This window comes from Myotis nattereri (genome assembly GCF_964212035.1).
Source record: "Myotis nattereri genome assembly, chromosome: 16".
NCBI classification, from domain to species: domain Eukaryota; kingdom Metazoa; phylum Chordata; class Mammalia; order Chiroptera; family Vespertilionidae; genus Myotis; species Myotis nattereri.
The window spans coordinates 37040041-37067922 of NC_138091.1; the positions used below are offsets into that span (position 1 = coordinate 37040041).

Here is a 27882-nt window from a genome sequence, read left to right on the forward strand (position 1 = left end):
GATTCTCTCTCATCATTGATGGTTCTGTCTTTCTCTCCCTTTCCCTTCCTCTCGGAAATAAATAAAAATATATATTTTTAAAAAGTCACTGTCAGCAAGTAATATTATTAGAAATTAACTTGGATTTTGGGCCAGTGTGTGTTTATGGATAATGTTTGGGGACTTAGGAGACTACAATAGTCCCCCCCTTATCTGTTCCAGGACCCCCAGTAGATTCCTGGAACTACAGATGGTATCAATAGTACCTATACATACCTACCTTTTCACATACAGGAAACACTTGGTGGCACATCTGCATCGCGAGTGTCACTATTTGTGCTCTTTTAAGCCATTATTAAGTAAGGTAAGGGTTACTTGAATACAAGCACTGTAGTACTTTGACAGTCAGATGGCTATTGAGTGACTAACGGTTCATTGTGCATACAGTATGGATACGCTGGACAAAGGGATGATTCACGTCCTGAGCGGGACAGCACATGATTTCCTCACGTCGCTCAGAACAGAGTGCAATTTCAAACTTATGAATTGTTTATTTCTGAAATTTCCATTTAATATTTTCAGACGATGGTTGACCACAGGTAACTGAAACTGTGGATAAGGGGCAGTACTGTATTCTGAATAGGAGTTCCCAGTCCCTCCGCCTGGAGTTACTAGCATCCCCTTGCTTCATCACCAGCCTTTTCTGATAAAAGCATATTTAAATACAAGTGAAAGGGGCCTGTTATAACAGGAATAACTTTTAATTTACATATTTAAAAAAATACTTTTATAAGCATTTGCTTTTTTAAAAAATATATCTTCATTGATTTCAGAGAGGAAAGGAAAAGGAGAGAGATAGAAACATCAATGATGAGAGTGAATCATTGATCGGTTGCCTTCTGCATGCCCCCTACTGGGGGTTGAGCCTTCAACCTGGGCATGTGCCCTTGACCGGAATTGAACCTGGACCCTTCAGTCCTCAGGCTGACGCTCTATCCACTGAGCCAAACCAGCTAAGGCGGCATTTGATATTTTAAACTATTTCTAGGAACATGGTCCAAGCCATCGTGTCTGGCTCTTGCTTCTCATTTGAATTGTTTTACTTTCTTCGTGGCTACATGGCCCTGACTTCTGCCTTTCATCAGAGTTCATTTTTTATATAGAGTTAATCATTTGCATTCATACAAATGTTTGTGGAGGAAAGTGCAAAACTTTCTTGTGATTGGTAATATACCTTTATTACAGGCTCAGCAAAACAGTCCCTCTTCTACAGGATCTGGTAACACAGAGCATTCCTGCAGCTCCCAGAAACAGATCTCCATCCAGCACAGACAGACCCAGGTAGGTTGGCGATAGGTAAACAGAGGAGAAAAAGATCTGCTTAAGAATAAATGCTAACCACATATAAAGTCTATGAGTTCTCTCTTTGTCTTCCCTTTAATTCTCTAACTTTACCTCATTATTTTTATTATTCTATTTAGAACTTACATTATGAGTACTTAAAGTCTTTTGGAAGGTGCTTTAACTTTTTGAGGTGTTTCTTTTCCTTTCTGGTACGTTGCAGCAGAAGCGCTTATTTTATAGCAAGCTGTTGAGAACAGAGCACTCATTTGGAGACCTTTAGGCCTGAGTTCAAATTCTGTCTTTACACCTTACATTATATTTTTAGTCCTCAATTTTCTTGAGTACAAATCATCTGTATAATGTGGTTGATTCTAATTATCTCAAACAATATATACAAAATGCTTATTAGGACAGTGCTCATGGTAGTCGTCAATGAATGTTAATTTACTACTTTATGAAAGGAGTTAATTTATTCTGTGTACCTGTTCATTTGGCAAGACCTAGATAAACTTCTTTAACATGTGGCACACCAACATACTTTTCTCCTTAAACAGTCTTCAGAAACTTTTTAAGTTAGAATGTTGTGAACAATCAAAGATATTATTTGCAAAGGGTAGTGGATATATGTCTTCTACTTTGTAATATTGAACTAGCCAAATAGTATACCAGGTTTTCTTGGCACTGTGCTGCCTTCAAGTCAGGGCAGGATGCTTGACAATCTAGGAGCATTTCTAAAGTCTCGAGCTATGCAACCTTCAGAAGCAGACTTTAATTTTATTTGAATTACCAGCCTTTGGGCAATTGAAAGATAGTTGAATATTACAATAACTTTGATCTCTCGCCTTCTAATTGTTCATTATTTCCACAAGGTGGCGTGCTTGGGTCATGTCTTCTCTCAGTTTCATTTCTAAAGTAGTGTGTTTCTCTATTGTTCAATGCACAGAGATCTTAAGAATTCATACATTTAATTCCAGTTTTAATATGTTTTTGAGGTGCAGGTGTAACAGAATATAAAACTTAAAGAATGGGATGAAGAAAGGAGATTCAGTTTCTTGAGCCATGTGATTCTTGGCTATTTGTTAGCAAGTGCCTTTTCCCCCCAGAAAAATAATGAGAAAATGAGTGACGGCATGCAGTATTTTGAGACTAATTCTAAATTTTGTTTTGTCTCTATAGTCTGACCTCACAATAGAAAAAATATCTGCACTAGAAAACAGTAAGAATTCTGACTTAGAGAAGAAGGAGGGAAGAATAGATGATTTGTTAAGAGTAAGTATTAAAATGTAATAGGAGATTTTATAAGCACTGATTGATGTTATGTGTATTTGGCATATGTGCATATCATAGAGATAATTACTATAGCCAAATAACAAAGTTAAATAATAAGCATATGGATATTTTCCTTTAATTCAAGGGAATCTGAGTAGCAGGCAGGATCAAACCTACATTCTAAGCACTGTAAATGCCTTTAAATTGGAAATCTTATATTGTAGAATTTTAATATTCTTTTATTATTGTTATTTTAAAATGAGAGAAAAAGGAAGGGGGAGCGGAGAGGAGGGGGCATCAGTTTGTTGTCCCACTTATGTGTGCATTGGTGGGTTGATTCTTGTATGTGTCCTGAGCAGAGATAAAACCTGCAATCTTGGTGTATGGAGTCAACGCTCTAACCAATAAAGCAACCCAGCCAGGGCCTTAGTATTCTGGAATTTTAAAACTATTTCACAGCCTGGGTTTTTTTATTTTGTATCTTTTATAATCTATTCATCTAAAGTTTTTTGTACTTACAAGAAAAATTTCAAAAATACCTAATCTGGAATTTAAAAGATGCCACTAGAAAATATACCAGGATATTTTAAATACGTATTTTTAACATGCAATTTGGTATATTGACAGATCCATGCTTAAAATTTTTTAAATGTTTTTATTGTTGTTATGAAAGTAATACCTGCTCTTTTTTTAAAAAAATTCAGCAAATGCTGGAAAATATAGCATTCAAGATAAAACATTTGATACATTTCCTTTAGTAATTTTGAGCCATTTGTAGTACTTATATAAATGCATATATACATAAATATTGCTGATTTATAAATAAAATTGACTAACATTTTTCTCTTCTCTAGTGATTTAGAAGGGGTAGGTTTGATCCTTATTTATACTAATGTGGTGGTTTTCAAACTGGCTCCATGAGGCCCTGAAGGTTCTATAGAAGAACCACGGGGGCTCCCATGACACAGCTGAGTAGGGGTCTGCTGCCTTGCACTTCGCTTTTGATAATGTGGTCCATAGAACTCATAGAGGAACTAATGGGAAGAATTTATACTTATGGGGAGAGCGGACAGTTGGAGATGGGAGCTTTTCTATTCTGGTCACTTTAAAATGAAGCCTGAAAAGCCTTAAAAATTGAGTTTTCTGTAATATCCTCCATGTGTGATTTTTAATGTTTCAGAAACACTTATTTTATTTGATTGGGAATACCAGATTTTTTTTTCTTTCATAATTCCAGCAAGTTGTTATAAAGTAGCATTTATTTACCGAAAGAGTGGAGATCTTTCCTTTAACACCAGGATAAATTCAGGAGTTTCAAGTCAAAATTGATCTTGGTTAGTGGTTCTTTCCTTCTCTGTTATTGTAGGAGGCTTGAATTTTTCAAAGTATTTATCCCATCCTTCTGGCCACAGCTAAATTAACTGTGTATTTACATTCTGGCATTCTTGAACCAGGACCTCGTATTCAGCTAGTTAGTTCTGTCTTATGTGGGCATGGGTGTGCCTGGCTTTTCTGGTAAGAAACACTATGTACATTCATGTCTCCTTTTCTTTGGAAACAAGAATTTAAAAACAAAGAACAATTGAACTTAAAGAACTATATGTGTGTGTTTTTTAATTCTGTAATTTTTTTGTAAATGTTTAGTCACTCTTTATAAGTATTTAATCCAAAAGTGCTGTAAAGTGTTTAATCATGCTTTATGTATTTTAAGCATCTCATATTTCATAGGGTTTTTTCCCTTTCGTCTTGTGATAATTGAGGCATATGTGATGTACTAGATTTAGATAGCTGTAACTAGCTTTTGGGAGGAGTAAAATATGATCAGTAGAAAAACAAGCTCACTTTTAGTAACAGAATTTATCTTTAATAAATAGATAAGTTTATTAAGAGAGAATAAAGAATTTAACATTTTTTTAAGACCTGTTCGATCCTTAATTTTGCTTTTGATTTAAGAACAAATGATTCTCTGACATCCCTAGAAACTTCTTTTGTATTAATCGTTCTTCCTTGGAGGTAAAATGTTGTTTTCCATTGAAGGCCAACTGTGATTTGAGACGGCAGATTGATGAACAGCAAAAGATGCTAGAGAAATACAAAGAACGATTAAATCGATGTGTGACAATGAGCAAGAAACTCCTTATAGAAAAGGTGAGTGGTGAAAGGCAGCCAGGATACTACGTATCCCAAGGTGCTCAGTGTGTGTCGTTGTGGGTCCTTACTCCTTACCTGGGATGAAAATATTTCAAACTAGGGCTTTTTAGGAAAAGACTTATTGTTTGATAATTAAAATTCTTTCTTGTTTGGATACGTGAACCAAGCATCCAGAGTTATAATTTGGGACATTCTTTCTGCTTTTTGGTTTTGCACTGCTTTCTGTGTGATGTTGATTGGACAGAAACAGCTTGTCCTAGTTGAGTTTATTTGAGATGTTGATTCCCTAAATTCTTTTATTTATTTAAATTTTAATTTATTGATTAGAGAGAGGAGAGAGAGAGAGAGAGAGATTTGTTTTTCCACCTATCCATGCACTCATTAGTTGATTCTTGTATATACCCTGATCGGGGATCGAACCCACACCCCACACCTTGGCATATCAGGACAATGCTATAGCTGAGCTTACCTGGTTGGGCCTTAATTCTTACTTTTATCTATCTGTTGAAGTGTGGATTCTATTACAAACATTTAACAATAATTATGTTTCCATTTCAGAGATGGTATTTGGAGTAATGTACACATATAATAATGTTATAATTAAGTGTTTTGTTTTGTAAAATAATTATGTTGGTATATCCTTGTATGTGATTAATTGCAACTTGCTTTTAATAGTTATTAGTAACTTCTTTTTGAAAGTTTTTTTTTTTATTACATTCCCAGTACTTATTTATCTTACATTGAAAGCTTTAAGATGGCAGAACTTACTAATGAAATTATTACAAGGTACAGGTTTGAGGCAACCTGGTTACTTGTGCTTAAAATCTTTGGGATGTTGTTAAAATGACAGGGAGCAGTGATAAAAGTGAAGTGATTATGCTGATGTCAAAGATACTGGGAAATTTTGCTTCATCTTTTATTTTTTTATTATTACTTGTAATCCTTACCTGAGGATATTTTTTCCATTGATTTCTAGAGAGATTGGAAGGGAGGGAGGAGGGGGAGAGAGAGAGAAACATTGACATGAGAAAGAAACATGGATTGGTTGCCTCTTGCATGGCCCCCTACCAGGGTTGGGGAAACCTATAACAATGGTACATGACTTTGACTGGAAATCGAACCTGAGACTCTTTGGTCTGTGAGCCCATACTCTAATCACTGAGCAGAACCAGCCAGGACTGCTTCATCTTTTAATTTATTAATTTTATAATAAGGAAACCGCTTTTTTCCCATTTTTATGATAAGGTAGATGTTAATATAGAGAATTTATTTAAAGTTTTAGCTTACTTCCTAAGGTCAGTGTAAATTTAGTCAGTTGTACTAAACTTTGCACAGTATAGTACAAAAAATAAACATAATGCTATATATGAGTTCTCATAGGAAAATGAAATTATTTTCTGTTTGTTCTTCTAAGTCAAAACAAGAGAAGATGGCATGTAGAGATAAGAGCATGCAAGACCGCTTGAGATTGGGCCACTTTACCACTGTCCGACACGGGGCCTCTTTTACTGAACAATGGACAGATGGTTATGCTTTCCAGAACCTTATCAAGTAAGTTAATTTGTGATGATTAAATTGAGAATTGACAACTTGGTTTGTATTTTTTAAGTTTTCTGTAATTGTAGTCATTAATAATTCTAGTAGTTAGTGATAGTCATCTTTTCAGTCAGTTTTAGCCATCACATGTGTTAAAAAATGTAGGGAAAATCCTGAGAAAATTAAACAAGTGATCAAAGGAATCAAAACGAGTTTTACATTAAAGCTTAAAAAAATTAAAATTGCCAGAAATTTGAAACAAGGTGTTGCCAGGAGCGTACTCCCTCTGAAGACTCTAGAGAGGATCCTTCTTTGGCATTTTGTAGCTTCTCTCTTGGGTAGTGCATTTCACAGTTCCCAGTAGATATCTATATTAATAAAAGCATAATATGCTAATTAGACTGGACGTCCTTCCGGATGACCTTCTAGACAAAGCTGGGGCTGCGAGGGAAGCCTGGGTGCCAGAGGGAAGCCGGTGCTGGCAGCCGGGGGAAGGAAGGCCTACTTTAAAAAAAAAAAAATTCTTTATTGATTTCAGAGAGGAAGGGGGAGAGAGAGAAACATCAATGATGAGAGAATCATTGATCAGCTGCCTCCTGCATGCCCCCTACTGGGGATCGAGCCCACAACCCAGACATGTGCCCTTGGCCAGAATCGAACCTGGGACCCTTCAGTCCGCAGGCCGACACTCTATCCACTAAGCCAAATTGGCCAGGGCGGAAGGCCTACTCTTGCATGCATTTTGTGCATTGGGCCTCTAGTAGAACATAATAAATCCTGGGAATCTTTAAAAATTTGTATTTGGTATATTTAGGTGCTATCTATAGAGCACTGCTTAAAAATTTTTTGGTGAAAATGTGCATTGTTCTTTACTGCCTCCTGCTTGTTTATATGTAATATGGTTGGAGTCTGAAATAACAGTTTTGTTGTTGAAGGTGCCTGTATTCTTTTCTTTGGGCTACTGTAACAAAATACCATAAACTGGTGGTTCAAAACAAATTTATTCTCTCACAGTTCAGGAGGCCAAACTTTTTTTTTGTAGAAGGACAGAGTCTGTTGGGATTTTTTTTTACCAATTCTCAAATGAAATTTCTTCTACCCTCTGAAGCCGCTAGGGAGGATCCTTCTTTGGTGTTCTGTGGCTGTGGCAGCATAGCTACTTCAACCTCTGCCTCCATCTTCACATTCTGTTCCCCCATGTGTCTCTGTGTCTTCTCTTCTCTTCATGTAAAAACAGCAGTCATATTGGAATTAGGGCCCACCCTACTCCACTATGACCTCATTTTAACTAAATGCATCTCCAGTGACTCTGTTTACAAAGGTCATAATCTGAGGTACTGGGGGTGAGGACTTTCACTTATATTTTATATGACACAGTTCAACCCATAGTGGTGCCAAAGACTGATTATCTTGTTTTCTTTTATAGGCAATGACTTTTGAAATAGGGTTATTTAGATTTGAGTGAGATGGATTTATTAGGTCATCAATACTTTTGTAAAAGATGGTGGAAAATACTCTTTCCATGGGTGATGAAGATCGAACACTCTAAAATTGATGGCATGCAAGAAATATTTAAGGCTCAACTGTATAAAGGCATTGTCATATGTGTTGGAAGTAGAAGGGTTGATAAGACATGGTTCTTGTTCTAAGAGAATTTATAGTTTATTGACATAATCCAGACTTTGTACTCTCAAAATAAATCATAATGAGTATCACTGATAGACTATCTTTAGATAACTTTTATTTGTAAGTATTAATAGGTAAGTAGTTTTCAGAACATCAGGAATTAATGTAGGAATCCTTATTACATATAACACTAGTGGTCCGGTGCACAAAATTCGGGCGGGGATGGGAGGGGGCTACCCTAGCCTGGCCTGTGCCCTGTGATCCATTGCCCCAAAGAGGTAGGCGCCACCCATCCATCCGGGGCTCCTAGATGGATTGCCCCAAAGAGGTAGGCTGGAGCTGGGGAAGGCCTGCGGACTGCCGGGCCAGGCCGCGGAGGAGGCCTGCGGACCCCCAGCGCAGGCGCACAGAGGCCCCTGCCGCAGCCCTGCCCCCAGGCCGGACCGCGGCGGAGGCCTGCAGACCTCCATGGAACCGCCCCCAGGCCAGGCCCACAGTGGAGGGGCCTCTCCGCGCGCCTGTGGACCCTGGCACAGGTGCACGGAGAGGACTCTCTGCCGCGCGGCCCCACTTCCGTTACTGTGACGGCGTCCCAACCAATTTGTATATTACCCTATTATTAGCATAGATTGATCTCTGCTACATCAATTTTCATGTCAAGGCAAGCTCTCTTATTCTTATTTTGTACAGTTTAAGATGCTCCAAAGATGTCTTGGCATCAGTATGCTACCCTTTGTTTATGGTTTATATATATGTTGACTGTGGGGCTGGTAATCTGTGGAGGTTGAGTGATTCTCCCACTATAGTTGATAGTTTAAATTAGATATTGTCTGGTTATCTCCAGAAAGTTCAGAGTACCTTGTACTCATGGCCCCTGAAAGGGTAGAAATGAGCTAAAGATGTATTTTTACCAATTTTTTTGATTAGGAAACTCATGTTCAGAGAAGGTAAATTATTTCCCTTAAGGATGTTCATTGAGTCAGAAGGAAGACTGTGATTTTACCTAAAGATTCTGTGTCTTAATCCAGAAATTTTTTAAACCACAAATGATTTTATACATATATTTTGGAAGGGGAAGCATACCTCCAATGATAGTTAAAAGATTTTTTTCAGACAAGCAGAAAACTCTTTAATTAAAATGTCAATTCTGCTGTTAAATTGATATCTAATCAGTGATCCAGCAAAGGAATTATATTATCAGATGGTTAGTTACTTTCAGTGCTCAGATTAGTTTAACCTTGTTTAAAGTATTGCCCTCCCTGGAGCATAGTCTTTTTTTTTCTGGTCGCCACTCTTCCAAGAATGGAAATAATCATAACTAGTGTCTTAAAGCAGACTCTTTCTAAATAAATATACTGAATCTGGAAAAGTTGTATAGGGACTGACAACTGCTGTGTTCAGGGAAGAGGGTAGAAGAGATTTCATTTGAGAATAGGTTAAAAAATAGATTGTCATTCTATAAAAATGAAGATTCGATAAAAAAAAGAGATGGGGAAAGCATATCTAGCATTTGACTGTCAACTATGACAGGTAATTTAAAGAGTTTAGTATGTTAACTAAACCCAAATCTTGGTATATTTTTACATATCAAGTCTATAAACCTTAATATTTGTTAGGTGGTGGGACACATAAGAGAAAGTGATTTTCTTTTTTTTAAACATATATTTTTATTGATTTCAGAGAGGAAGAGGGAGAGAGAGCTAGAAATATCAATGATGAGAGAGAATCATTGATCGGCTGCCTCCTGCACGCCCCCCACTGGGGATCGAGCCTGCAACCCAGGCATATGCCCTTGACTGAAATCGAACCTGGGACCCTTCAGTCCACAAGCCGACGCTCTATCCACCAGGCCAAACCAGCTAGGGCGTGATTTTCTTATATTGGTATTTTTATTGACTTTTAATTTGTAAACTTGTTTAGAAAAATTAGACATCTCATTAGGAAATAGTCTAATGATGTTAGATGTCTGGAATCTTTATCTATGTTTTTTATTCATTTAATGTACCATATCTGAGGGAGTTTTTACTACTTACAAGGCTTCATTGTGCTTTTTCTGAAGGTACTTAGTATAGGTTTCACTATATCAGTGAGTGGGAATGACTTAGAGCTGTTTTCTTAACTTTTAAAAAGGTATCAGAAAATTCTTTTTATTTTTATTTTTGTTTATTTATTTATTTTTTTACTAGTGACCTCTTCTGGGAAAATTCTTTTTAGTCAGAAAATGAGGTCACAGTAGAAATTTGATCATTTTCCTTCCTGCCCACTTTTCTACTCTGAAAATAATCATAACTAGTGTCTTAAAGCAGACTCTTTCTAAATAAATCTTTCTATCAATTATTTGGCTCTTTCAAACAAGTTAAAATCAAATCTCTACTTGATTTAAAGGGGGTTATTTTCTGAAGTCTATTAAATATGCAGGTGACAAAGATATTTGTGTGTGTTCTCTAGCCATGTTAATTTTTTTTTTTACCTTCTTTCTCTGTGCCACATCTTTTATATCTCTAGGCAGCAGGAAAGGATAAATTCACAGAGGGAAGAAATTGAAAGACAGCGGAAAATGTTAGCAAAGCGGAAACCTCCTGCCATGGGACAGGCCCCTCCAGCAACCAATGAGCAGAAACAGCGGAAAAGCAAGACCAATGGAGCTGAAAATGAAACGTATGTTCTTTATTGATATGAGATACCACTCTCTCCCCTAAAACACAAAACTATTGAATGCCACTGGAAAAAATTGATAAATTATGGAGATTTCTAGACCTTAAGTTTTGTTTTTGGCTATATTAATGGATTTGCTCAAGTCATATAAAGGTAGCTAATATTTTTAGCTTGATCTTATTTAGGAAGTTTTGAGTGAGAAGGAAAAGTAATGTCACTTAACTTGACATCATGATCTTTGGCCACTGTTATAACAAATTAGGGGCCCGGTGCACGAAAATTCGTGTACTGGGGGGTGGGTCCTTCAGCCCAACCTGCACCCTCTCCAATCTGGGAGCCCTCAGGGGAGCCCTCGGGAGTTTCTGTCTTTGCAATCATATGAGCGAATTGTCTGAGACCCCCAACCCAGTTTGGTTTGTTGCTCACAGAATAATAGAGGCTTTTTTTTTTTTTTGCTTTGCTTCATTGGTGGAGATTTCCTGGAAGTTTTAGGATATCTTCCCTTTAATTTTTCCTAGACACTCTGATTTTACTTATGTCTCTCACCTTTGCTTTCCCTCCATCCCCCACCGCAACAGTAACTTGCTCCAGGCTCACTTTGCTCTAGTGTCTAGGGCAGTGGTTCTCAACCTTCCTAATGCCGTGACCCTTTAATACAGTTCCTCATGTTGTGGTGACCCCCAATTTCATTATTACAAATTGAACATAATGAAAGCATAGTGATTAATCACAAAAACAATATGTAATTATATATGTGTTTTCCAATGGTCTTAGGCAACCCCTGTGAAAGGGTCGTTCGACCCCCAAAGGGTCGCAACCCACAGGTTGAGAACCGCTGGTCTAGGAGATCCGTCTGCCACCAGAACTATGATTCCCAGCATTCCTGGTGCTCCCTGCACTCTGGGCTTCCACTTCAGGTCCTGGGGCTGCCACCAGAACTACTATTCGCAGAATTCCTAGTGCTCCCTGCGCTCTTCGTTTTCCCTTCCTGCTCTGTCTTTGTCCCACAGCTCCCACTCTGCCAAGTCCTCCAGCCTGTCAACTCTCCCTCTCTGCTCTCCGTCTGGTGGCTTGGGGAGTCAAGTTCCCCAAGCTGCTCCATTCTCTGCTGGCTCTCCCACTCTGCTCTCTGCCCAGCGGCTTGGAGGGAGCCACGTCCCCCCAAGCCTTGGGCTGTCCTGCTCTGCTCTCCACCTGGCGCCTGTGTATGCAAATTAACCCACCAGCTTTGTCAGGTTAATTTGCATATTCACTCCTGATTGGCTGGTGAGCATAGCAGAGGGACAGTCAATTTACATGTTTCTCTTATTATATAGGATGTGATGTTGTTGTGGTATTCAAAGGATATAATTGCTTATGTGTGCTTGGCTCTAGGTTGGTATCGTCTTATGGGGGTTACCTGGCTACTATTTCAGACTGAAGAATGCACAACTGAAAGATGGTCTTTATTGTCTAAAGAGCACGTGGGGGTTTTTTTTGTGTTTTTTTTGCGGGGTGGGGAGGGTTTGTTTTGTGTTTAAAGAGCACTTGTTAACAGCCACAAACTTAGGAATAAGCTCAGAAAAAATAGGTATTATTTTAGGAAAAGGACATTTTCCCAATAAGCTAAATCTTGGTATCACAGTATTTTCTTGTTCTGGGGTACCTAAGGAAAACACCAGTATCTTAAATTGCATCTTCTTTTCACTGCCAATCAACAATTAGTACATAGGAGGGGTAGGATATCCTGAGCACAGATAGCTTCCTTGTTCACCCCCATCTCATGTCAGAGTTCCCTCTTTGATCATTGAATTCTTAAACCCTAAGAGAATCTTCCTCTGGGACAGGAGTTGACAAACTTTTTCTTTAATGGGCCAGATAGTAAATATTTTAGGCTTTGCAAGCTAGAGATTTTCTGTTGCAAATACTCAACCGAGTAGCCTAAAAGCAGCCCTAGATAATACGTAAATGAATAGGTGTGGCTGTGTTCCAGTAACACTTTATTTACAAAAAGAAACTGTGGACTGAATGGCCCGCTGGCTGTATGTAGTTTGCCAACTGGACAGGAACTACCAAATAGTTAGAATTTGCGTGGGAAATAAAATCTATATTTACTTACCTATTTAAAATATTTCTTATGCTTACCCTGAAGACATTTAAGTCATCAACTGTTGTTAAGAGGCTTTCAAATTAAAAAGGAAAGCCAAAGCTCTACAGACAATAGTGTAGGCAATAAATATCTAAAGAATTGATGGTAGCCGTAAAGTTGGTTTCTGAATTGGAGATTTGAAATTTAAAAAATATATATTTTTTTATAGAATCAGTCATTGCTCTTGTTGTAATCAGTGTACTTATAGTGGCTACATTGGTTTTTCAGGGGGAAAAGAATTTTTGTAAAGCTGTCATTGTGGGGTTCTTTAATTGAAAATAAGTTTCAGGTCTAAAGATAGCCACAAATAGCATATAATAATATTGTATGATTTATTAATTTGTATGTCTTTTGCCTTTTATGTTTTCATATCAGTTCACAAAAACATATTAACGCATAAACGCCCTCAAGTATAATATTTGTATTACACCATTGTTAAAAGTCCATGACATTCCAGAAATGTATCTTCAATCCAGTGAGAAAGATTGCTTAACAGCAATCCTCACCCCATACATACCTGACATATTGGGGAGTGTTTCCTTTGACATTCATTTAGTAAGTCTATGTTAAGTGCTTATTATATACTCAGCTCAGGTCTGGACACTGGGGATACAGAGCTAAAGGATACAGCCCCAGCCATAGCAGTTCAGTTTATTTAAGGAAAATGAACAGATGATTAAGTTAATAATTACATTAAGTATAGTTATAAAAATATGCATAATGAACAAGCTTGGAAAACATCTTCACTGTTATAGCTCTGAATATTTTAAAACTAAAACTAAAAAATATTTCCTTTAAAAAAATGAAAATAAGAGCCCAAATTTGAAAGATTCTCCAGGCAAATATTGCACACATTAATGTGATGATTGTCTTCTTTCGTGTATTTATTTTGTGAAGGGACTCTTCCTCCAATATACCTTGAAAATTATTTAACTCTAGTGCATAAAGCCATTGGGTTAGGAGTATAAAGAAAGCATAGGCAAAAAAAAAAAAAAAGAAGAAGAAGAAGAAAAAGAAGAAGGTGGCAGCATAGGTTATTTCCTTTCCATAGAACAATAATTAGAATTTAGTCTAGGTCAGTAGTATGTGAATAAATAGTTGCCATCTGGAGTTCTGTGTAAAATCCAAGCTGGAAGGCATTCGGTCCAGTTTTTAATTAGAGGATGAGACTTGGCTCATTCCTTGGGCCAGAAGCCAAAAACAGTCTTCTGGAGTCTTGGAGTGAGTCATATTATCCTTTCCTGGTATCAAACCTATTTCAGGCAGAGAAAGCATTCTTTTCTCCCTTTTTTATTGTTTTATTTTTATTTTTTAAAAATTTTTTTTATTGATTTCTGAGAGAAGAAGGGAGAGGGAGAGAGAATCATTGGTTGGCTGCCTCCTGCATACCCCACACTGGGGATCAAGCCTGCAACACAGGTATGGCCCCCTGACCAGAATCGAACCATTACTTCCTGGTTCAACCACTGAGCCATACCAGCCAGGTTCCCATTTTTATTTTTAATCATCACCCACGGATATTTTTTTCTTACTGATTTTGAGAGAATGAGATCTCAATTGGTTGCCTCAGAGTATCAAACCTACAAACTAGGTGTGTGCCCTGACCGGGAATCAAACCACCTGAGCCATCTGACCAGGGCTCTTCCTTTCTTTTTACTAGTGTGATATAAAGTAATGGATATAAGTATTTCTGCAATTATGAAGAGATAGGCATAATTCTTCTATTAGATGTGTTTCTTCTTTTTACTCTCTTATTTTCTTTTAGTTAGACCTCAAAGGCTCTTTTTGTAGCCCTTCCTGGTTGATAGGATAGCTGTTTCTTCTTCCTACTGCTAGTTAGAATATATCTGAACAGGGACATCTAAAACTTTGAATTATATGTGTATGCTTTCAGAATGTGAAGAGGGTGAAGATGGAGCAGTATCTTACATGCTTACTCTTGAAACATGAGCATGTGAATGGAGTAGGTGGAACATGAAATGAACAAGTGATTACCCATCAAGTCAGCCCTTTGAGAATTTTGTTTAAATGGCATTTTACAAATTATACATTCTTTTCACATTCTCATTTAATAGTCACAACACTTTTTTTTTTTTATCTCCCCTTTAATTCACTCACTCATTATCTCATTAGTTTATTTAGTCAGAGAGGTGTGAAGGGATGTATCAGGCAGCATAACTTTGACTTTTATTTTGTTGAGGTAGAAAGTTATTTGTCACAACACTTTTGTTAGATAGGTATTATTACTTGCTGCATTTTTAGGAAACTGAGACTCAAGAGGTTAAAGTTGCTTGCCCAAGGTCACATGACCCAAGTTGCACTTTGAACCTTAGCCCTCAAACTCCAGATTCTAGACGTTCTTCCCTTTGTTATTATAGTATCAAAGTCTAAGAGTTGTTAAAAATAAGCAGATCCATTGGCTATTATTTTGCCCTTTAAAACACTTTAAACATAATTTTTGGCTACCTCTCCTAAAGGATTCTCATCTGAGTAATGTTTGGGACAAAACTAATGTTATAAATAATGTAAAATTATATAGCACATTATTTATTTTTTCATTTTTTACAATTTAGACTTCTGCCTTTGAAGTCCTTCTTTCACATCACATCTGATAAATCACAGAAGTTTTCTCGTGTCTAAGGATTGACTGCAAGATAAACTGTCTTTTAGCTGTTTTAACAGACTAATTATACTGTATAACATACTTTGGCATTTCTCTTTAAATATATGCACTATGATTTCAAATAATTTATCGAAATTTCTACCATTATTTTCCAGGTTAACATTAGCAGAATACCATGAACAAGAAGAAATCTTCAAACTCAGATTAGGTCATCTTAAAAAGGTAAATATAATGAGAAATGCGATTTTTTTTTCTTTTTTTCTTTTACACGGCCCTCCCCCCCTCCCCCCCCAACTCTCCCCATCCCCAGAAATGCGATTTTTAGTTTACATTTAGTGTGGAAATAAGTTGGTTATTTGGGCAAATGTATTGGTTTCACGTACCTGCAGAAATCTCATGATATTTTAAATCACATAGCAGCTCTTATCTTTTGCCTAAACTGGCTAAGAAGAGAAGGTTGTATCAACCTTGTAACACAAAGGCATCTACACAGAATTTGTTATTGGCGATGTTCACAGAAGCATCTTAGATGTAGATTGCTCATCTTTTTAATTCAGCAGCTCATACATTTTTGGTGGGTGCTGCTTACAGTGATGGTGGTCAATAAGCATTTTAATAAACTGCTATTGGTACGTGTTTGTTTTTTCCCCACTGGATTCTCAGATCTTGTTAAATCAGTAAAACTTAAACACCAAGTATAATCCATACTTGCAGAACAGAACCGGACAAAGGACCTGGTTTTTGTTTTAAAAAAGATTGCATATCTATATGTACATGCACAAAACGTTCCTAAAAACTTTACATAAGAATCTTAACAGCAGTTACATCTGAGGAGTGGTCTAGAGGGGAGGGAGCAAGGGGCAGAGGGCTCTTACTTTTTCTACTGTAATCCTTTGTATAGTTTGAATTTTATTTATTATTTTGTTATAGGCTTGGTTTTTATGACAAAAAGTCTAGTTCTTTTAAAAAATATTTTTTAATGCAAAACATCTTGATTTAGCTTTTCATGAGAGAGCTGTCTGATGCTGTTTTTGAAATGAGATTCTGGAAAGGTAACATTTCTTGTGTTCTGAGCTACTTCTTTCCTTTTTACTTTAGGAGGAAGCGGAGATCCAGGCAGAGCTGGAAAGGCTAGAAAGGGTTAGAAATCTACACATCAGGGAACTAAAAAGGATACATAATGAAGATAATTCACAGTAAGCAATTTGGGGGTATACTGGCTTAACGACTGCTGAGCACTTTCTGACATGCATTAGAACAGTGATTTTCAACCGGTGTGCCACAAGAATTTTTAAAACAGGCAATACCTGACTATTTAGTCAGGGGCACTGACCTCTTAGATTGTCAAATAAAAAAATAACAACAGCCAACACAACAATAGCTGTCTGGTGTGAATAAATCAAAATTATACCTATTTTATTTCAGATCGGTAAAATGTACTTTTTGGTGTGCTGCAGAATTTTAGTAATCAGTTTGTGTATGCCATGAGATGAAAAGGGTTGAAAGTTGCTGTTCTAGAATGATGTTTTTGATTAATATAAATTTGGTAAATTGATTCCATTGTAGGGTGTAATACAGTTTTATGAACAAAATAATGATTTGCTTTAGTTTAAATATATATAAAAATACTAGATTTATATATTAAACATATACCTATACATGTAGTATATTTCCCCATAGAGGTCACTAAAACAATACAGATTTATAGTCTAAATGGTTAGGATACACTTCCTGTTTAGATTTACCTACAGAGCCTTACAAAAGGAAAGAATGGGTGACAGAGTGGTGTTGTGGAAAGATAATTGAATTGACACCTGGTTTCTGAATGACCTTTAAGAGCCATTTGGCCATTGAGATTTTAAGCAAGACTCTGTTAAGTTCAGCACATTCATTTAGATAAATGCCCACCTTTGTTTATAAGTCATTTAGGAGACTGAAACTGTGAAAAGTAGATAGCAAGTGGGAAATGGCTTCTATCTGTAGTCCGTTCCTTCCCACATATTTTGGACTCTGAAACAGGAGTTTTTGGCATAGCTATAACTTGTGTGTTTTTGTTTGCCAGTGTGAGCCATGGCCTTTTTCAGTAAAGTGCCAGCAACAGCTGTTATTGAGCACTCTCTCTGTCAGTCATAGTGTTAAGTGCCCTTGTGTTCTGTCATTTAATCTTCACAGGAACTTACTTGGTAAGGTAGGTCATCTTTGAAACATAGATCTGAAAACAGGCTTAGAAAAATTCAGTTAACTTGACCAGAGACCCATAACTAGTGGCCCAAACTAAGAGTTAAATTTAGATCTGTCTATTTCCAAAGTTAATTATCACACAGTAATGTCACTTCTCTCCACAGGCAATCTGTCGTCTTAAAATCAAAATAATTTCAGGATTACTAGTGGGGCTATTTAAGATCAGGAACTAGGTAGAAATATTTTTAAAGTTATTTTTGCCAGAACCTCTTATTTCTTTTTTAGTGAACAACACAAGCTGGTATCCTTTATGGGGAAAAGTTACAGCATGAAGACTTTTTGCATTATTGAGAGAAGATGAATGCATATAGAACATGTGACTCACTTTATAATCAAATCTGTTTTTAAGCCCATGAAAATATCTGGGAGTTTTATTGTATATAGTTGTGTAATGGTGGGAGCATGTGGCCCTTGAATGGTTTGGAGGAACTGAGTAACGCAGTTTAAAAATCCCTCATTTAGTGTAGTCCACCCCCCCTCATTTTATAGCAGGGCAGAAAGCGGGGAGGCCAACAAAAGTCATAGGACTGATTGTGGCTATGCGGAGACTGGCACTATGTCTCATGGCTCTACAGCGAATGCTTTTCATTGTAGTCATGCTGTATCTTTGAATTACATAATTTAATAATTATATATGTATGTTATATATTCCCTGTTTCCACAGATTTAAAGATCATCCAACGTTAAATGACAGATATTTGTTGTTACATCTTTTGGGTAGAGGAGGTTTCAGTGAAGTTTACAAGGTAAGTATGAGGAACAGAGCAAAACGACTAAGGGTTAAATCATTGATTAGTACCAACTTAGAGAACATTTAGAATAGTGATAATTATGGGTTGATAACTAATGGTTGAAATTTAAAACTTTAAGAACCTATATCTTTGGGAGAACTGCTTTTAATAAAGTTCAAGTGACTAAGCAAGAGACAATATTTTACCGTTTTCAAGTTTCAAAAAATAAATAAAAAAATTTTTAAACCGGAAGGAAAAACAACACTAATATCTGGGTAGTGGAATTATGTGATTTTTTTCTCATAATTTTTTTTTAACTGAATAGATATGTTACAGATAATTCTTATTTGAAAAACTGCTTTTTGATGTTCTCATCTTCTAAGTCAGTGTTTATAGCACTGGCATTTGGAAGGAGGGTCCTGGCTTAGAGTGCTTCCATTGGGCCAGCAAAGTACAGACTCCTATGCCTCCAGCAGATTTTTACTAAAGGAGGAAATCAGCTAGTTCATAGCTGCAGATTCTAATATATTCACCAGCCAAAGCCTCCTTTTTGTGACTGGCTTATTAGACTTAGCATGGTATCCTCAAAGTTCATCCATGTTGAAGCACGTGCCAGAATTCCTCCTTTTTAGGGCTGCATAACATTCCATTGTATGTATGTAGCAAATTTTCTTTACCCATTTGTCTGTCAGTAGACATTTAGGTTGCTCCCTCTTGTCTGTTATGAATAGTGTTGTTGTTTTGAACATGTATGTGCAAGTATCTCTTAAAAGTGGAGGTTGCCTCCTCTACTGAGACCCTGCTTTCAGTTCTTTTGGTGATATACCCAGAATTGGGACTCTTCCATTTTTTTAAAAAACATCAAAATTGGTTATTGGTGCTTCCCAGTACTTGTTAGTATTTTCTTATCTTATTTTTTCCTTATTTATTCTTCAAGCATTTTAACATTTGTGAAATCTAGATGCTTCTTACAATGATGTGTACATTTAATGTAGCTATTCTTTTGCTGTTCTTCACACTCCAAAAACCTTTCTTAAATCAGAGGTGATCACAGTGTCTTGGGTTCAGAAATATGGTGTGATAGTTGGAGAAAATGATACTTGTAGTATCATTTAGTGTTCTTACAAATTAAATGGTATTTAATATGGCTTTTAATGACTTGAAATGGTTCTCTACTGTAAAGCTATGGTACATACTTGCAGGTGGACTTCAAACTGTAGGAAAAATAGAATTCAAAAGTTTCCATTTCTGTGAAATAAGATACTCTATTTGAATGGATTTTTAAATATATTTTTATTGATTTCAGAGAGGAATGGAGAGGAAGAGAGAGAGAGAGAAATATCAATGGTGAGAGGGAATCCTTGATTGGCTGCCTTCTGCATGCCCCACACTGGGATTGAGTCCACAACCTGGACATGGGCCCTGACCCGGTATCAAACGTGACCTCCTGGTTCATAGGTTGATGCTCAACCACTGAGCCATACTAGCTGGGCTAGTGTTCGTATTTTTGAAAATACTGGTTTATATTTAGTGTGAATTAGAAGTTTCTTTTATAAGCAGCCATCTCTTGCATGCAGTGCTTTCCTAGAGGTAGCTTACATCTTAAAAGATCTGTAGAGCAATCGCCACTATTGATGGAGAGTGTTTCTGTCCCTATTGCTTTTATGCATTCATATATTTGTGGAAACTGGCAGATGGATGGTAACAATGTTGGAACTGAAGTACTAAATTTTTAATCTGAAATTTAAAAACTAAAAAAGCCTATTCATTCTAAAGGAGTTCCTCAATAAATCCTTTTGTATTGGGAAGTCGTCTGTTGTATAAAAATGCTACTTTATGAAATTGTGATTTACACCCAACATCCTCAAAAACTCACCTGTTACTCCATGATAGAGCACTACCTATCTGATGTGGGGCTTGCCAACAGTGATGGTCTCTGGGGAAAGCATGTCCCTTTATTTGGGCAGTGCTGGAGAAGTGGCTTGGTGTGACTAATTTCAGACATTGCTGGAATCAAAAACTGCTTTTGATTTACTCAGCATATATGAATGGGACTAAAGGCAAGCTTGCTTTCTTGGTTTTGTTTCTGTTTTTATTTTAATAAACACAGTATGGCAAATTACAAAGTTATTTTCTAAACACGCATAGCAAAGAAGTGTATTCTGAGGGGTTATTTTTCAAGAAGGCAGTCTCTGTCCCGAGCATTTTTAAAGTGGCAGGATTTGCCATTGAGGCATATCAGGTCTCATTGTCAGCTGAGGGACAAGAGATGGCCTAAGACAGTGGTCGGCAAACTCATTAGTCAACAGAGCCAAATATCAACAGTACAACGATTGAAATTTCTTTTGAGAGCCAAATTTTTTAAACTTAAACTATATAGGTAGGTACATTGTTATTAACTTAATTAGGGTCCTCCTAAGGCTTAGGAAGAGCCACACTCAAGGGGCCAAAGAGCCCCATCTGGCTTGTGAGCTGCAGTTTGCCGACCACGGGTCTAAGGGAGAAAAGGCCCAAATAGATTAAATGATGCCCAGAAAGAGAATTGTTTGGAAGTGTCTGTTAAGACATGGGCTGTCTTTCTGTTCGTGGTGTTTGCTTAGTTTTATGTTCTAAACCCCTTGGTGCCAGTGTGTCTGGAGACTTCTGAATTATCTGATCACAGGTTTCAAGAAGATGCTTGCTGCTCTGAAACACAAATGTGATGTGTTGTCTTCTGCTGCTGTTTCATTTAATATGCATCTTGGACTTTGAGTGTGTTGTTCTGTTAAATAGAAGCTTCAAACCAGTTGCCTGTAATTCTTATCCTTTATCTAGAACATAATGTATTTCTTTTCTTTATAGGCATTTGACCTAACAGAACAAAGATATGTAGCTGTGAAAATTCACCAGTTAAATAAAAACTGGAGAGATGAAAAAAAGGAGAATTACCACAAGTAAGTGATACTAGAGTGTCTGATTTTTCAAAATTTAGTGATAATAGCTGAAGTTTGAGCACTGTGTTTAAAAGCTTTCCATATATTGTTGTTTCATTTAATCCTTATAACTACCCTAGGAGAGAATAACTTTTCCACCTTACTGATGAGGACTGACACAGGAGAATTTAAATAACAATTAAGAAATGGTTACATATGTAAAACTTTCAACAATAAAGAATTAACTTTGAAAGGAAAAAAAAAGAAATGGCTGAGATGGTATTTAAATCTAGACTTCCCTTCATCCAAAGCCCGTGCTCTTTTTTTTTTTTTAATATATTTTATTGATTTTTTACAGAGAGAAAGGGAGAGGGATAGAGAGTTAGAATCATCAATGAGAGAGAAACATCGACCAGCTGCCTCCCGCACTCCCTCTACTGGGGATGTGCCCGCAACCAAGGTACATGCCCTTGACCAGAATCGAACCTGGGACCCTTCAGTCCGCAGGCCAACGCTCTATCCACTGAGCCAAACCGGCTACGACAAAGTGCCGGGAGCTGGTCCATGCTTGCTGTTTCAAGGGACCTGGCATATATGGCATACTGTTCTTAATATGTTTGCTCACCTTCTTGGCACTATGTGTTTCAACCAAGGTCTCTGAGAAAGGTTGTTTCCCCAGGTAGGGATTTTCCCCTGAAGTTAGGGAGGGAATAAAACCTCTTAACTAAGTGCCAGGCGGGTAATTAATCACTTTAACTATGAACAATCAAGATGCTGGGGTCCAACCCCAGCGGGTCCAGGGGTCCCCAAAGGTGTGGACGGAGTCGGCGAAGAAGGAATGACAAGGAGGCAGCGTTCAATTGATCAGCAGCCTGGCCAGGATCTCCAGCCAAGTTCTGGTCTCTATCTCCAGAGAGGTTCTGCTTAGGATCTCCAGCCAGGTTCTGTGTCCATGTTCTCTTGCTAGGTTCTCCAGGTTCTCCAGCCAGGTTCTGTAGCCATGTTCCCTCGCTAGGTTCTCCAGCCAGGTTCTGTCCAGGTTCTCCAGCCAGGTTCAGTCACCAGGTTCTAGTCAGGTTCTCTTGCCAATTTCTGTAGTCAGGTTCAGTCCAGGATCTTTTGCCATGTTCTCTCGCTAGGTTCTGTCTCTAGGTTCTGAGGCCAGTTTCTGTCCAGGATCTTTTGCCATGTTCTCTCCAGCGAAGTTCTTCTGTCTCTAGAAACCGTTCTGTGTAGGTTCTGTGCCTAGGTTCTGTCTCTCTCTCTTTTTCTTGCTGTCTTGTTACATCTGTATTTATACCAGTTGATTCAATCCTATCAATCTCTATTACAAAGGTTAGGGCGTTTCTTATCTCCATTCCAGGGAGTAAAGATTATGTAGCTTAAGCATGATTGTTCATAGTTAAAGTGATTAATTACCCGCCTGGCACTTAGTTAAGAGGTTTTATTCCCTCCCTAACTTCAGGGGAAAATCCCTACCTGGGGAAACAACCTTTCTCAGAGACCTTGGTTGAAACACATAGTGCCAAGAAGGTGAGCAAACATATTAAGAACAGTATGCCATATATGCCAGGTCCCTTGAAACAGCAAGCATGGACCAGCTCCCGGCAAATTCCCCCTTTTTTATTTTTTAAAAGCGGGCATTAAAAAGAAAAAAAAAACCCAAATGCTCTCTTGTATCCATTTTAAGAGTAGGATTGGCGCTTTCCGCTATTACCTGAGGCCTGATCTATCACCCCAGGGAGAGCTTGCCAATCCTGCACTTTCCCGGGGTGGAAAGGCTGCAGTGGGGTTAAGGATAAGGCTCCTTGGGCCTATCTCCTCCCATGCCTTTACATTTACCTTTCCTTCCTCAGAAAAGCATGGACATACTTCTTGTATAAAACATCCTGTCTGACTAGGAGTAACCTTAATTCCTCTGCTAGCAAGCATATGTGTTAAAAGATCAATACAGAGTCTTATTTCTTTAGACTCAGTATGGCACATCTTCTTAATCTAAAGATCAATACAGAGTCTTCTTTCTTTGGACTCAGTATGGCACATCTTCTCAATCTAAGTTCTGTACTCTCCACCTTCTTACCCTACTTATCCTCTATAGGGGGGTCTGAAGTACCCTGGTGGAGTCCTATCCGTCCCGAATGTGGGGGTTCTCAATGGGGGGGGCTTACCTAGGGGAATCCTGTTCCAGGGGTTCCCAAAGGTGTGGACGGAGTCGGCAAAGACTATCCACCCTCTTCCTACGGTGGAGTCCTATCCATCCCCAGAGTGGGGCTTACCTAGGGGTCCCTGTTCGGGCGCCAGATGCTGGGGTCCAACCCCATGCTCTTTACCTCCCTTTCCATTGTCTTGTATAAAATTAGCTACAGTAAACAAAGCCTCAGAAATAGGCTTGTTGCTTTTCTATAGAAACCAGAGGAGAGTGTCCTTTAGTGGTTGGGAGACCCTGGGAGGTGACTGGTGGGGCTTTTTTAGCTGCTGCCGTCATTTCCTTATGGAGGAGACAGGCAGAGGGGAGACGGGGACCTGGTGTGCTCAGTGGTACTTGTTTGGCTTGTTCAGCTCCTCAGTGCTGTGCTCACCTCCCCCGGCATAGTTTGTCGGTCTTCACGTTCTTGATCTTAAGTGTCCCATTTATTGTGCTTAACTCCAGAATGCCACTAGTGGTGGCCCTCATCTGCACTTGGGGTCGGGGGGTGCCTTCTTTAGAAGGACTAGTCATTATATGTTCAGCTGTCAACTTCTTTGTCCCACTAATGTCAGGTTATGCTTGTTTCCTCTGAGCTTCAGAACGTTGGAGGCCACACAGAATCAATTTGCTATTAAGATTCCCACTGTGCTCAAAGTTGTTTCCTTGTTGTAGGTACAAGTACTGAGTTAGACATGTTTTACCCCTGAAAGAAGGAGACGGCCTCTTTTCTTTTTAAAAACAAAAAACAAAACAAAAAACTTTTTTATTGATTTCAGAGAGGGTGGGAGGGATGGAGGGAGGTAAGGAGAGGAACATCAGTGATGAGAGAGAATCATTGATTGGCTGCCTCCTGCATGCCCCTCACTGGGGATCGAGCCTGCAACCCGGGCATGTGCCCTGAGTAGGAATCAAACCTTGATCTCTTGCTCAATAGGTTGACGCTAAGCCACTGAGCCACGCCGACTCAGTGAGATGGCCTCTTTTGATATAAAGAACCCTCCTCCTTTCTCCAAACAGTTTTGGGTTTTTTTCTTATAAATAGTTCTTTGAAGGGGGAAAAACAGTGGACTTTAAAGTAGCCTGTTAGTTGGCTTCTAAATCTTAAAGGGAAAAATAAACATTTCTACATTATTAACCACTTCTTTATACATGGACCAAGGCAACTCTTGCTTTATACCTATTGTTCACTGGGGATCCAGGAACTCTTCCTTTTCCATGCAGAGTGGCAATGGCTCTTGGCCCTGGGGAAGAGAATGTCCCTGTGGTAGTGAGAGAGAGAGGGCTTAGCAGAGGTAGGAGAGGGGGTTGTGTGTGGTTCATGCATGGCGTCCTGTGTGTATCTTACGTGACAGGCAGCTGCAGTCCAGATGCTTCTGAGGAGCAGTTACATTATTAGGAGTACATTCCAGTTGCTTGACGTGCAGGGATGAATTGCGGTCTTCAGTGAGTGCCAGGAGCACTTTAGAGAAGGAAACCACATGTCGTTCTGACCAGTTATAAATGAGAAATGTCCCCATTATATTGAGACCCTCAGGGTGCCTAAAAGTGTTGGAACAATATATGCCCCTCTTTTAAAATACCCTCCAGCTGTCATGTATGTACTGACCACTCTAAACCAATTGACTCTACAAGGGATCAACTTTGGTCAGCCAAGACCAAGGTCAACCAAGACTGTCTTCTCAAGAAGATAGTTCCTGTGCTAGGATCTGTACATATTTTGCCTAGTCTCAGTATCCAGCTTCTAGGCTGACCTTAAAGAGAACTCCAATAGGTGTTCACACCCCAGCGGTTTGAAATAGTGAGGTATTGAAGTCAGGACTGTGTACCTCAGGGGTCCTCAAACTACGGCCCACGGGCCACATGCAAATACAAATATTGTATTTGTTCCCGTTTTGTTTTTTTACTTCAAAATAAGATATGTGCAGTGTGCATAGGAATTTGTTCATAGTTTTTTTTTAAACTATAGTCCGGCCCTCCAACAGTCTGAGGTACAGTGAACTGGCCCCCTGTTTAAAAAGTTTGAGGACCCCTGGACCCTTGATACATTGGGCAAGTCCTGGTAGGTATGAATTGGTTGTCTTTCTCACATTTCTCTTTCAGACAGAGTCAGAGAGCAAGTGGAGGAGTTTGTCTTATGTTTCTTAGCTCTTTACTGGCCCAGCTCAGGCTCACAGTGGTGCCTTCCTACTCTTTGTTTCCTCATCAGAGGTGGGAATCAGCATGCCGACCACCTCTGTGGAGCCACCTGGGTAGTGGCCATTTCCTGGTTGACACTGGGGAGAGGGTGTGCAAAGTTATTATGACCTTCTTCACCCTTTGGGGAAAATTCTTAAGCATTTCCACCTTCTTTGGAAGATATTGCTTGCTAAGTGATATAAAATCATATTGATGAATTTCAGGCTATAGAGAATAATGAATTAGCAAAATGTCATTAATTTCTTTGACCTTAAAGAGGTTTATATAAAATTATAAACTATATCAAGAGGAGAAAGAAAGAGGTTTATGTCAAGCACATAACAGATTTTAGAGAGTGCTTTAAAAATTCAGTATTAAACTAAAAAGTAGTGTTGTGGTAATATTATAAAAGATGAAAATGCTACTCTAACCCTGCAAAGTAGGTCTTCCAATTGCTTTTCCTTTCATATGGATGACTTTCCAGTCCCAATTGGAATCAGACATTTATTTTGGCTAAAAAAGAAGGAAAAAAATCAAAGAAAGCAAAAGGCTGTTGTTTTTAATGTTGAGTTATATTCTGCACCTCCTTTCCTCTCCTCCTTACGCACAAACAAAAAGTAAACTGATTGTTTTACTTTTGCATTACTAAATGCATTAATAGGTATTACTAGATTTCTTTAATGCCCCAACATAATATATTAAAAACCCTATAGTAGGACAATTTCATATAAAGCTTTCTGCAGAAATAATTGCATTTTAATTAGTATACTCTTGTAAGATACTCTTTTCTAATCTTCTAGGATAACATAATTTTGAAAGTCTAAATTTATATCCACTTGTAAGAGAGTCAAAGATTAACACTTCAGTGGATAAGTTTCTTAGTAAAGTTTCTGTATTTATGGTGCATTAATCCCTTGGATGCTAAGTTGAAATATGAGGGCCATGGCAGAGCCACTGTCTTGCCTGACGAAGCATGAGAAGCAGGCCTAGAGCCTGATGTGACCTTGAGGGAGAGCTTTCAGTGACACACAGCAAATTCCCATAGTTGGTGAGGAGTTTGAATGACACTTCCTTTGATTCTTAACTTTTGCCTCCATTCGTTTCTTCTGTTTTCTGTACCTTGACAGAGAAATTGGTCTCTACTCTGAAATGCACAAAATCAAAACATTAAAAGTGCAGGGAACTATGGATTTACAGTATGCTAGAGTAAAAAAATGACTTGAACAGATATCTATTTAGTCCATAGGTTTCTAAGCTTGTTTTTTGTTTGTTTTAATCCTCACCTGAGGATATTTTCTCCATTGGTTTTTAGAGAGAATGGAAGGGAAGGAGGGAGAGCAGAGAGAGAGAAACATTAATGTGAGAGAGTCACACATGAATTGGTTGTCTCCTGCATGAGCTCCAACCAGGGCTTGAAACCTACAACCTAGGTACGTGTCCCCGCCAGGAGTTGAACTCGATACCTTTCGGTCTGCGGGGCCCATGCTCTAACCACTGAGCAACTGACCAAGGCTTAAACTAGTTTGTTTTTTGAACAGCATTTCCTTTTTTTTTTTAACCAAATGAAATACTTCACATTTTTCATATTTCTTGATATATGAAAAAGGATACGTGTGGAGCTGCTTTGGTGGAATGGGGAGTTGGGCCAAAGCCACCTTCTTTGCTCAGCATCTCCACAGAGGCTCCGGAGGCATGGATTTCCAGGGAGCCTCCGTTAAAGCTGTCAGTCCAGTACAGTGGTGGTGAAACCCAGTGAGATAGGGTCACAAAGCCCAGACTCAATCCAGGTGTCTTGGTCCCAGGGTAGCAGCTGTTCTAATGCTACTCTAAGTGTGGCAAGTCTTTCTTTTCAGAGAGAGATAAAGATGATGAAATGAAGCATCAAAAGAAGCAAAAACTGCCAGAAGTGGCAGCTTGAAAAATAAGCCTAGTCCAATAGTTTCCATTGGGGGAAAATATATTTTATATATATATACATTTGGATTTCAGTCCCCCTCTTCCTCCCCGCCAATTCTTTTCTCAACTTTCTGTTGGAATACACCAGTCTCAGAAAATACCACTTCTTTAGTTTTTGGGGTTTTTTTTGGTGTGTGTGTGTGTGAGTGTGTGTGTTACCATACTATGGAAAAGTTTTCTTTAATAACTCTTGCCTTATAACAAAATGCCCCAAACTAAATGGTGCTAGGTTACTTAAAATATAATTTCCTGCTATTCTTTGTAAATAAAAACTAAATAAAAATTATTTGTAATTATATTGTATAAACATGTTCTATTATTATTTTGAAGTTCAGTGTATGAATATGTCCTAATATATAATACATTTG

At 38.2% G+C, this 27882-nt stretch overlaps 1 protein-coding gene across 2 annotated transcripts in view; it reads left to right on the forward strand.

Annotated features, from left to right (window-relative positions):
• TLK2 (tousled like kinase 2) overlaps positions 1 to 27882 on the forward strand; it is an 85205-nt gene that overhangs the window by 39100 nt on the left and 18223 nt on the right. For both annotated transcript variants that reach the window (XM_081109247.1, XM_081109248.1), the window contains exons 8-16: positions 1225 to 1320; positions 2500 to 2592; positions 4630 to 4740; positions 6158 to 6294; positions 10411 to 10563; positions 15467 to 15533; positions 16410 to 16507; positions 18217 to 18298; positions 21125 to 21216. In XM_081109247.1, the coding sequence (XP_080965373.1) occupies positions 1225 to 1320; positions 2500 to 2592; positions 4630 to 4740; positions 6158 to 6294; positions 10411 to 10563; positions 15467 to 15533; positions 16410 to 16507; positions 18217 to 18298; positions 21125 to 21216 (929 nt within the window). The remainder of the gene's footprint in view (positions 1 to 1224; positions 1321 to 2499; positions 2593 to 4629; positions 4741 to 6157; positions 6295 to 10410; positions 10564 to 15466; positions 15534 to 16409; positions 16508 to 18216; positions 18299 to 21124; positions 21217 to 27882) is intronic.